A 12,292-nucleotide genomic window follows, 5' to 3' on the forward strand; every position below is an offset into this window, starting at 1 on the left:
ACTCAAACCCAGGGGTCCTTGCAGGGACGGCTGGAGCAGCAGCCAGGATCCACGGGACTGGGAGAGCATTAATGCAGTGCTCGGTGTCAGAAAGGGCCGCACTCCCCGGCACACGGGTGGGAGGTGGGAGAGGCAGCAACCAGAGGGAAAGAGTGCAAACGCAGTTCATGTTAATGAGCTGAGCTCTGCTGAAGGTCTCGTTGGACCAGTGCGATTGCTCCCCTCATTGCGAGCAGCAGTTTGGCTGCAAGAGGCCATTCTGTAGCTGGAAGAAATTTTACCTGTTGTCTCATGGTGTTCAGATGTTGAGAAAAAAAGAGAAAAGCATCGTGCTAGTTCCATAGATAGCACATTAGACAGGTTATGAACTGGGTAATTGGCCAAGAAACCACCAGTGGAGGTTTTGAGCAGGTGTTCTGTACAGGCAGAGGCAGCCCTGGTTCAGGGGGATCCCGCCGCGCTGGTGGAGCAGACCAGTCTCCCTGGCACGTACCAGTTGTGGTCCCTCTGCACTGCCCGCAGCAGGAAGCCATCTCAGGGCTGGGTTTTGGCCATGTAAACCCCAGCCAAGAGGTGACTGTTCACCTCAGTGACTCAGACTCTCTCCCAAACGGCAGAACCATTTCTCCCCCGCTGCCCCGACAAGGATTAATCTCTGGGCTTGCTTCAGTTAAGAGCTTATAGGTCGAGGGACCCAAGCTGCCTGCATCGTACCCCACTGAACTGAGCGGAAGGGGGGACACCAGGGATTGGGGTCGACCCCCCGCTGCCAAAACCACGTGCTCTCCCGTCGGCCGAGAAACGGTTCCTTGCTCTGGCAGCAGCGGGGTTGTGTTTTTAGAGCAGCCGAAGCGGGGGTTTGCGTAACTCTCTCAGCCGGGAAGGGTGGGGGAAGCGTGCGGGGCTCCCTCGGGGCTTATGGCTGGGCGAGAGCTGCGGGTGAGCCCGCCTTGCCTCGCGTGGGCAGCCAGGGGTGACCTGCCCGCCTGCCGTCCCCTGGGCGCTGCCCACTCGGGTCACTTCCAGGGGAGGCAAGAAGCGAGTTCTCTGCCCACATGCAGAATAAATAACGGGAAGAACAGCGGGTGAAGCCAGGGGCAAAGCCCGGGGCCGCCCCAGCGCCCCCTCCCCGGGGCGCGCCCCCCGCGTGTCGCCCCCGCGCGGCCGGCGGTGCAGTGCTCCCTCCCAGCGGCCAGGGGGCGCCGCAGCGGGCGGCCTCAGCGGAAGGGGCGGGCCCGCCCCGCCGCACTGCGCATGCGCCCGCCGCGCGCCGGTAAAGGGCGGGAAGCGGCGGCCCCGCGCGATGAGGCGGCGGCTGCAGGAGCGGGAGCAGCAGCGGGGCCGGGCGCTGCCGGGCGCCGTCGGAGCGCTGTGCCGGGCCCTGCCGCCCCGTGCCCGGCCCGCCCCCGACACCCTCCGCCGCGCCAGGTTCGACCGGCCGCAGGCGGTGAGCGCGGGCCGCCCCGGGACACCCTTCTGCGGCTCTTCCCCCCTCCTTCCGTCGCGCCTCTCGGGGGGGGGGGGGGCGCAGGGACAGGGGCAGCCGCTCGGGGAGGGCCCCGCGCGGGGGGACACCTCTGTGGGTGGGCAGGGTCCCCGTGCGCGGCCGGGTCCCGAGTGGAGGGGGACAGGGACACCCCAGTGGGACTGGGCCTGGGGGCAGGGGCAGCTGTGTGGGGCCAGGGCCTGGGTGGGGGGGCTTCTGTGTGGGGCCCTGCCGGCGCTGCGTTACGTGACTCGCTGCAACCTCGCTGCTCTTGAAAGGGCTTTATTTTCTGGTGGAATTCGCTTAAAGCTTGGTATTTCATCGTGGTCTGCAACACCTCTGTAGTGTCACCTGCAGTTTTACTGTGCACCGGCTTGGGCCTTCCTGGTTTACAGGGCGATGCTTGCGAGGCCTCCCGCTCGCACACAGTGTGCTCCACTTGCTCGGCTAGCTATTTTAGGGATTTTATAAGTGTTGACTGAAATTCCAACTGTAAGAATCACTGTTTTAATTTGTCAGCATGCTGTCCTCATGTGGCCAAGAAAAGACTTCCAGTTCCAACTCATTGTGTGCTGCCTCTTGTTTGTGAGTTTTTGATACTTGTGGTCAGATCTTTTCGGTGTCTTCAAGCGCTTGTTTGACTACAGGCGAGTTGTGCTATATGTGGTTATATCAGAGCGGATATTTTGGAAGCCAGGCTTCTGTGTGCATGTGCCTCAAAGTAGAAGTGCTGGGTCTTGCTGTACAGCCAGCGTTAGTAGCCTTTCTCTTTCTGAGTGCACCTTACTGTAGGTAGTGTTCATAAGACAGCTAATATGTGAACCTGCCTGAATAGACAGTATTGGTAGGATGCAAGTGTGCTCTTCCATGCCACAACTGATCCTCAGGTATGGGTTTAATTGCCTAATTAAAACTAAACATATGGCAGATATTTTGCCTGCTGATCTCCCCCCCCACCCCTCTCTTTTGCAGAGCCTGGATTTCTGGAGGTTGCTCTACACTCTTCTGAAACAAATCCACGGAAGCAAGTGGACAGAGGCTGATGCCATAGGTAACCTAGTCAGTCTGGCTGACTGTGATTTCTGTCTGTCCCAGGGAAATACTGGGACTGGTTTTGTAGCACCTTTTCTTTGGCTCCTTGCTCCCTATCAGGAATGCTCCATTTTGAATACCTGTGCCGTCAACTTACTGTTGCATCACAGGTGTGCAGGCAGGTTTACTCCTCTTCGGTTTGCTTTGTCCAGGAAACCGGGATGTTCTTGCATCTGCTAGGGGCTCTTGCTTCCCTTTGGCATTTTACTGCAGGTAAATGTCTGCAATGATCTTATGCATTCTCAGCATCTGCAGAGATAATTACAGAAATAGATTTGTTTTTCCTTTGATTCCTTCTTTCTCCCTTCCACATATGATGTATGATTCTGTGGTTAATTTTCTGTCAAATTCTATGTCAGGGCTGTGAATTATAGCATATGAACCATAAAGGCAGTGGTTTGGATTGAAGTTCCGGACAAAACAAAAAGTAAAGTGTGTGTGAATATTTTAGAGGGACCATGAATATCTCTGTGGACAGGGCCACTGTTCCAGAGAGAAGCTGAATGCATGTTGGCTTCTCACAATGACAAGTCACTGTTTACTTCTTAAACATGTGTTACTCCAAGTATGATATTACTCCCCAGACTTTTCTCTTGAAAGATGTCTATCTAGAACCCTTTCATTGTCAGGGGAAGTTTTGAGAATGGGATTGTCTGTGATGGATAGAGGTCTTCTCAGACCAAAACCACTTAAAATCCACTTTTGCTGTTGAAAGCAAAAAAACCTAAACAACATTGTTTTAGCCTCTGAAGAGCTGTGAATCTGATGGATCTGTAAACAGAGTTAAAAAAGGCTAAGCATTGTGGATGATCTTTCTCCAGGAGTGTTGAGCAAAACCAGCAGGAAATCAGCATGGTTCTGTGTTACTCACAGGACTGCTATTTTTCATTTGGCTGTTTTTGCTTTTCTACTCATCCACAGTCTGCTGTGTATGGTAACTGAATTTATTGTCTGTCTCCTACAGCGTTGTGGAGGTGGTCCTGCGCAAGTGCAGCCTCATTGAATCCTGGCTGCTCCCATACTAACTGCTTGTAGCATTTGGAGACAGGATTTCCATGTGCGTGTGGCAAGTTGCTGGCTCTAGAGAGGGCACACCCAGCCTCTGCTGGTAGATTGTGGGGTGGGAATGTGCAGCTCTGCTCAGAACTCCTGACCTGATTTTTGAGAAACTTGTTTAGTCTTAACTTGGTCAATAAAGCTGAAACTCAGGTTGGGTAGCTGTACAGTTTTTCAAATTACACTAATTGCCTCTGCTTGGCCAAGTGAATGAGTTGTCCGCTGTGAACATGATCCATATTTTACTTCCTTTCTTCTCTGTCCCTGCTCTGGAGCACTTATGGTCTTTCATGTATTTATTTAATGGAAATGAAGTGGAAGCTTTGGGCATATGGACTAAATAACTTTCCCTGGTTTGCACAGGATCCTGTAGCACCACAAAGAATTGAAACAGATTCCTCTAATCCATGTCTAGTGCTTTAGTCTGTGGATCAGGCTTTCCTTTCTGTGCTGGTTTTGTACAGCCTTTTAATTATCTTAGTTAAAACAAGGAGAGCAGCAGTTGCCAGATCCCAGAGGAAGGCTGTGAAGACTCCTTCAGTGCGAGGGTTACTGTGTGCATAGGCATAGCTTTCTGGAAGAGAACCCATACTCAAATGATCTTGTACCCTTTCTTTTTTTTTAGGCTAAAAGTTTTTCCAAAGGGAACACTGAGCTTTGGCCTGTAGTCTGTTTGTTTTTGGGGTCACAGTGGTTCTTCTCACTCCTCTGTAGAGTGAGGGCTACATTTCGAGGACTGCACTCCAGATGTTGGGCTATTTGTGGTTATGAGGTGCTTGGAAGAATGCAGTGTGTTGCAAGGACAGAATGTTCTTACAGATTTTGCCCATGGAAAAGGACAGATTTTTCCAGAAAACTTTTCCTTAATCTGAGAAATCCGTTTATGAAGTGACTTTCAAAGTGGCACCCCAGTGTGTATTTCTGTTTTGGGTTAGTAGTTTTCATTAGTCAATTTTTGATCTGCTCTTGTTATATAGGTGAATTTTAGAGGAGATTCAAATTTGGTTTGAATAGAACAGCTACTAGTCATTCCCTTGTTATGGTTGTGGTGTGATTTTTGTTTAGAAAAACTTTCTGCATCGTGTTTTTAAATGGTTGTTGAATTTTATTGCCTAGCTAGCAGAAAATAAAATATTTGAAAAATCACATATAAAAAAAATCCACAGAGTTTGATGTTTTAAAATGTAGGAACTATTGTGTTCTTGCAAAAAGAAACCAGAAACCCCACTGAAGCCTGCCAGTCAGTGGGTATAAAATTCTGCAAATGGCTCTTATGGTTTCTCATTTTGGAAGAATTTTTTCTTCTCACCATAAAAAACACTTACTGTAAACTTTGGTGGGAAGCCATTAATACACTCCAGCCCTTAAACATGTCAGAACAATGGGTCTCTCGACAGCGGAGTGCAAGGCAAAGCAAGCTGTGTAATGGTACTCTGGGTATAACCCTTCTGATGAAGTCACGGTTAGTGGTTTCATGCTGCTCTTTCTTCACAGAGGCTGAGGGCTGATGGACTTGGTCAACAGCCTAACAGCCACACCAGGCAGCAGTGCAATATGCATTTAGATAGTTGGAGGAAATATTTCTCTTCTGGAGTCGCAATTCATTTTTTATAGTATGGGAAAGAGGTCTGGAGCTGCAATATATTTTTGTTTGTTTGACAAATGAAGCAGAAAGTGTTCTTCTGCAGCAGTAGTTTCCCGTAATACCACTACCTATGCAGGTGTTTCTTTACTGAGTGCATGAAGTAATGTATCTGTGTCTGTTCTTGTACTTCATTTAGTTCCTTTCCATCTTAGCCTGCCAGGCTAATGCTTAACCCTCAACATCATGTTGTAATTCGCTGAAAATATTCTGCAGGATTTGGAAGAGTGCAGCTTGAGTGTAGTTTTAAGAGAGCTGAACCCCGAGGTCCGTCCACAGCTTGGTCTTACCTGCTGAACGTACATTTATAAATAATGTACATGCAGAAGGGGATTAGTTGGAGGGACTGTGTAGGTCTTTCTCTATAAATTGCCTAATCCTAATGAAATGCCGTAAGAAGATGTTGTCAAAGAGGAGGTGTTTGAGTGACTGGTGTTATGGGCTATCTAAGTGGTGGTTTTTCTCTCTCTCCTGCACATTTTGGAGGAATCCATCTTTGTCTTGGGTACTTATATAGCCTCTGCTGCAATTTTTCTGAGCACTGTTTGCTTGTAACCAGAGCACTGTAGAGATAAGGAAAACTAAGTGACTTCTCTAAGGTCATGGAAAGGCTCTTTGAGCCTCAGTTCCAGATCCATGCTTTGACCACTCACCCACAATTCCTGCCTGACACTCACACCAATCGTACCTTCTCATGTGAGGGTGATGTGTTGCAGAGGGAGGGATGAAATAGGGAGAGAGAAAGGACCAGAGCAACATGGAGATTCAGGTGGTGAATTGCCTTGGTGGATCTGGTCCTGATAGTGTATCAGAGCAGGAAAACGATGATAAAGGAAAAAACCACCTGGCTTGCTCTCTGTTCCTTCTCTTTGATATGTAATTTCTTGGGGAGCTCCCTGAACTGTAGATGGCAGCACGTGATGCTTGTTTGCTTTGAAAAAGAAGGAAAGTAGGTACTGGTCTTCCTTAGTTTTGGAGTATTTCTACCTTTACCTGTTATGGCAGTTCCTTTCTTGACAAATGCATGAAGAAAAGGAAAGGGCAACATGAAAACCTAGCTTATGTGAGAATGTTGAGGTGTAATCAAAATAAAATCTAATATCTTAGTGCTCCACTTGTGCATGAGTGATTGGAGTGCATCTCTACAGCAAGATTTTTAGCAAACCGTAGGCATTTCTGCCACCCTAGCATCGGGAAGGGAAGCTGCTTGTTTTTACGTTCACAGGCTCTGCAAAAAGAGCAAACGGTGATTTAGGTGTTTGGATTTCCTTTTTGTGTCTGTAATGTGGAAATAAGCAAGGTTTAAAACCAGTTGTCCAACAGTCACGTGTCCCTGCAGAAGCTCTGCTACACAAAACACTAAACCTGCAAAAAATTAGTAGCTCTGCACCATTGTGTCACCTGCTTAATCATGCTCCTGATCTTGTTTTTAGTTCTTCAGTCATGGCTAATGTCTTTGCCAGGAATTCATTTGTAGCTTTCATGTGGCCAGTCGTGTATTCACACTCCTACTGCTGAAGAAGCGTAGTAATCTGTGTAACGGTTTCATCTGTGTATTTGGACTGAGGAGCTCTCTGAAAGTAGGCATCTCCTTAGTCATCTGCACTCGTGTTTCCCTAAATCCTGAAGTTGGTCAGACAGTGCAAACAATATGCCTTCCTTTGGTTTGTCAAGGCACGAGGGACTTGGTGGCTCTTCGTGACTACCAGCTCCTTCCGGCCTCAGCAGAGCTGGAGCAGTGTACTGCTCCTATAGGGTTACTAGCATAGGTCAGCTTATAGCTCCTCCCTGTCTTGGCTTTGTATTACTTTTGGTGGATAAGACTCCGTTAGCATTTTGCAAATCAAGTTAAATCAACCACTCTTCACTGTGAGAGTCTCTTGTAATTAACAAGTTCCTTTTGAGAGCAACAGGATTTTTATCTTGTTTTTTTGTTTTGAAGTTGGTCATTCTGTGGTTTTTGAGCTTCAGCAGTCGATGCCAGACAAAGATAGATTATGGTATATGTCAATGCTAAGGGATGTTTTTACCACAAGTGTCAAGGAGTAGGCAAATGAGTATGTAATGTGATTAACTGGTATATTAATTAAGGACAGCAGTGACAATCCCCGGTTGTACGAGGTTTGTACTTTGTTATTTTTGTGTGTGTACCTTTTTTATGAAACCCTATGGAGATACCGAAGCATTACACTGGAAGAGAGGAGCAGCTTGCTTCCTTACCTCGTAAGAATGCCTAAACTGGATCAAACTGAAGGTACCTCTAGCTCTGTCCAGCTGTGGCAGCTGTCAAACATGGGTGCCCAGGGGAAAGGACAGAGCAAGTATAGAAGGATGCTTTCAGGGAGGTATTATTTCAGCCTGCAGTAATTTACATCTCAGACTTCCCAAACCAGAGAGGATATCTTTATATTTCATAAGCTTCCATGAACTCCTTTTCCCTAAATCCAGTTCCTCCTTGAGCCTGTGTAACTCTCAGTGTCCATAGTGTCCCATGGCCAGAACTTTCAGAGCTTTGCTGTATGTGTGAAGAACGTCTCCTTAACTTGTTTAGACCCACATGCTTGCTAACCTTGGTGGCTCAGAGTTCTTGTATTGAATGTCGTGCAAACAAATTATTCCCTGTTCACCCATTCCACAACACTCATGATTTTAAAGAGTTTTGTCACATCCATTCTCTGTCGTCATCTTGGCCAACGTCGTCATTTCTTACAGTGAAGCTGTTCTGTACTTGTGACTGTACTTGTCCTTTCTCTTTGTTTTTTTTTCCAGGTCTTCTGTAGCCTTTTTGGGACTGAAGAAATAAAATAACACTCTGAATTTGAAATGTGGAGTCACAGTGGATATAGACAACAATATAATGTTGTTCCCTGTGTTCTGTTTAGTTTCCTTTCTAGGTTTCTCACGTTCAGTTTGCTTTTGGATGCATATGAGAACCAAGTGTGATAGTGTAATGAAAAATCTTATCTAAGATTGTGTTCCTGAGTCTAGTGGTCAGCTCCAAGCCCGTTGCTAGGTCAGTAAAGTTAGGGTTGTTTTTTCCCTTGTGTGCATAATTTTTCATTTTTTTCTAACAAGAATTTTATCTGTCATTTCAAAGCTTGGGCTCATTAAGTTCTGCAATCCTTCACGGTCTGCCTGCGTTCCTTACTGCTGAGTAATATCACATCAGCACCAGACTCTCTGTCACTGTCACATTGTCTGTGTGTCATTTGGAGTTGGTTGAACAGCAACAGTTAGCACAGAGCCCTCATGTGAAACCACCAGTTGTTCCTACCCTCTGGTTCTTGTCTGCTAGGCACTTGTCATTGATTCAAGGGCCTTCTCTCTCCCTCCACCACAGCAGCTTAGTTTCTTTGTGCTAGCCGAATCCCACTGGGAGGTCTAAATGTCCTGCATTGGTTGAATCTTCCTTAATCACTTGCTTGTTGTTGCCTTTGGAGAACTTGGGTAGCTTTTTGAGCAGGACTTCCTTTTACAACAATTGTTGGTTCTTCCCCAGTATGTATTGTTTGTCATTGTGCCCCCTAATTATGGTCTTTATTATAAGTTTTGACATAGTACAGACCTAAGGCTTGCTGGTCAGAATCTTTTTTAATAATAGTTTTCTCTGTGTTTCCTCAGTATTTTGCAGTTCTGTAGTGCCTGTCTGGTAGCTGTCAGGTAACATTTGCTGGTGTGAAGGAATACGGATCAGAGCATTCCTGAGAATTAAATAGTCCCTGTGGTCTGTTGTGCAGTGTGGTGTACTGCATTATCTCTGCATGCTCACTGGTGCTCAGAGATTTGCAGCAGGCTGTGAAACTCCTATCTCTAAATTCCAGTTTCATTCAGGAGTAAAGTGACTCAGTGTTTACTAATTCATAGCATGCTTGGTGGCTCATAAAAAATTAATAGGTGAGTTGGAGTCCTGTTATAGTGGGGATGGCTCTTTACCTTTTTTGCCTTTGTTAATCTCCAAGAGGCCATTACTGGCCTTGATCTCAACTTTGAATTTCTTCTTTCCCCTTAGCAGTAGTTCCTGTAGACCAGAATGGGGCAGCATAAGGAAGACTTTTACCCTTTACCTCCTGTCTTTTATCAGTTGTTGATAAAGACTGTAGTCTCCCCTGTCCTCGACTAATCTTAGGCTTGATTAAAAATCTTGCTCTCAGAGGAGGCAGCAGTTTCTGGAACTGAATGAGTAGTGCATTGAGTAGTGCAGTGTGTTATTCTTGACTGTGTTCTTCTTTTCAGATAACCAAATTAGGTTTGTAAAATCAGCATTGTGGTACCATGGCTATGGCAGGCCAGAACTCTACCGGCTCCCTTCTGACGGATCAGCGGGTAGTCGGGAGCTGCTGCTGGCATTTTCCTGGCTGCTGCACAGACTCGGCCTCTTGGAGCAGCTTTTGGCTCGGAACAGAGTAAAGACTGGGGATGAAACCTCTGTGTGCACGGTGAGCATGTTTGTGTCCTTCCACCTTATCTGTCTGTAAGTAATGTTCTGTGACCACAGCCATGTTGTCACTAGTGTGTAATGTGTGGTATCTTGGTGCCTTTACAAATAAATGCCTTACTCCAGCTTTAAAGAAACTTAAAGGGGTCAGCATCTGCAACCTGTTTTCTTCTCCTTCTCTACACTTTCTGTATGGAAGTGCTCTGGGTTCCTTCTCTTTCTCAAACTCTCACCCCTGCCTGAATTCTCTGATTTTCATTTCCAGTGTAGGTGAGACCAGTGTGGAGGAGTGCAAGTAAGTGGATGTCTTTGATCTCTGTGCTTCTGAGTTTTGTGCTTCCAGACTGTAGCGTGAGCGGTTCTACAGTGCAGGCAAGCAGGTTAGCTGTGAATGCTAGGTATGTTGGCATTGGGTAGAGCAAGTAACCCTAAGGCAAATCATACTTTTTAAAAACATCAAGATCTCAGTGCTCTTGGGGTAACTAATGACCTTGTAGCCTCCTTGAGAGCACAGTGGGATATGTTGTTGTTTCTATCAATAAAAAGATGTTAGCACATAGAAAGCCTGCTTTAAGTAAGCTAGGGATAGCTGTGTGTCTGCTTTAGCTGCAATACATATATGTGATCAAAAAAAAAAAAAAAAGGGCAAAAAAACCCCACAAAAAACACAGTCTAATAATGTTTGGTAATACTGCTTTTAAAATCCCTTTAATTTAAGACTGCATGAATGTTACTGTATAAGCAATTCCTCTGGAGCTTAGAGTGAGAAGCTCAGGAGAGAGGATGATGTTTTTTCCATGTTTATATCTTGTTTGTTGCAAATAAGCTGTCCCTGCTCTTAACAGATAACACAGACTGAATTGAAAGTGATCAGTGCAATGCCTTAGTGTGTCCCAGGCCTCTCTGGATAGTCGTGAGTTTGTTCTAAGTCATTGTCATCTGGTCAGACATTAATTACTGGTCAGTCTGGTTCAAAATGGCAGGCTCACAGAGTTGTCTCATTTTTTTGGCAAAGGACATTGTAGGTCAGAAACCCTACCTGCTGATATCTCGTAGTGTCTAAGACCTTGTGGTCTTCATGGTCATCTATACATGTTCCCCTAGACTGTAGGCTGCCTGGGTTTCTAGAATCTTTCTATGGGACAGCAAAACAGGAAAGCCAGAGTTTGGAAAGCTACAATATAGATACAGTGTCTTCAGAAGGAAAACACTTGTACAAATGGAAAACAGTTCAAAGAGAAGTGTCACCTTTGTGACAACATTATTAACAGTATTTTGAGAAAATGGGCCACTCTTGCTACACTACAATTGTTTGTACAGAAGAGGGAGCACAAGAGGCTGTGCTTGGTGCACAGTATGTGAGTGATGGTGCTCTCCGGTGATCTGAAGGGCTCATTGAGACTTTAAGAAAATCACTTCTGGAAAACTTTTTACTTCAAACTTCTCTTACCTTTTTCTTATTTTTCTTGTGTCATAGCAAATTATTTTTTGTGTCCTTAATTTCTATTACAAGAGAGTAATGAGTGAAGTGTAGATCTGAATTCAGGAAATGGGCAGCACCTGTGTTATTTTCTCTGATGGTCTTAAGTTTTGCATTTTTCCAAAAAGAGGTAGAAGAACTATGGTAATACAGTGTTATCTCTTATGGCCACACAGAGGCATACTGAGAAATTTATTGCTGTACCTTTCACTGCATTTCTAACCTGATCTACCTGTGTTTCTCAAAAAGCATGGAGTACATATTTCATGTTTTTAATCCAGCAACTGTCCAAAATAGTGCTTGGAAAGGTTTACTGGTCTGGAAAATATTTTTCAATGGGCCAGACAAAAATTTTATAGACTAGGAGTTGGAGTTAGCATGTGTATGTAAAGCTCGTTGTATTAATGGCATCATTTCTTGTATGGTGTTCATCTAGCAAGTTTTCATACTCCAAAAAAAAAGGTGTTCATGGGGAGAAAAAGATAGAATGTAGTTACAGTGTAACTAGTGTATTTTGTGATTCTACATCACAACAAAGTTAAAACAAACAGAATTTTGAGGGAGAGGTCTTACCTTTTATTTGATTAACTAGGCATTACAAAACCAATAAATTCAACCAGTAAGACCCAACAAATTAAGAGCCAGGAATGCACAGTTAATGGTGGGTGAGAAGGAGAAGACATGTGGGACACACACCTCATTTTGGTTAGTAAGTTCATTCCTTGTAAACCACTCCTGAAAGCTCTTGCTTGTTGCATAAAAATGTGATAGTTTTCTTATTGTTATATATTGTTATTTCATAGTTGTTTTATGGGACACTGTCATGTGGCAAAGTTGACTCATCAGTTGGACAGTGTTCAACAGTATAGCCCCTAAAATCATAGTAAGAAAGAAGGAAGGTGAGGTTGTCAGTTTGATACCTGACATCTTGTTAGTTAAAGTACAACTTGAACAATTGAAGTACTGGAATTTTGACTCTGGAAATGTTAAATACCAGGCACTTATGATACTTAAACTGAAGTGTTGGAAGATGTGTAACAAATTGTAAAGGCATTGCTAAACATGACAAAGGTGTAGTCTCTGCAGTCGTAACTTTCTTCT

At 45.2% G+C, this 12,292-nt stretch overlaps 1 protein-coding gene across 1 annotated transcript in view; it reads left to right on the plus strand.

The window, feature by feature from the left end:
• The window catches only part of TEDC1 (tubulin epsilon and delta complex 1), an 85,560-nt gene that overhangs the window by 7,299 nt on the left and 65,969 nt on the right, over positions 1-12,292 (plus strand). The window contains exons 2-4 of the mRNA XM_068416750.1: positions 1,280-1,447; positions 2,459-2,537; positions 9,510-9,712. Coding sequence (XP_068272851.1) covers positions 1,280-1,447; positions 2,459-2,537; positions 9,510-9,712 — 450 coding nt within the window. The remainder of the gene's footprint in view (positions 1-1,279; positions 1,448-2,458; positions 2,538-9,509; positions 9,713-12,292) is intronic.

The sequence above is a fragment of the Nyctibius grandis genome, chromosome 21 (genome assembly GCF_013368605.1).
Source record: "Nyctibius grandis isolate bNycGra1 chromosome 21, bNycGra1.pri, whole genome shotgun sequence".
In the NCBI taxonomy this organism is placed as follows: Eukaryota; Metazoa; Chordata; class Aves; order Nyctibiiformes; family Nyctibiidae; genus Nyctibius; species Nyctibius grandis.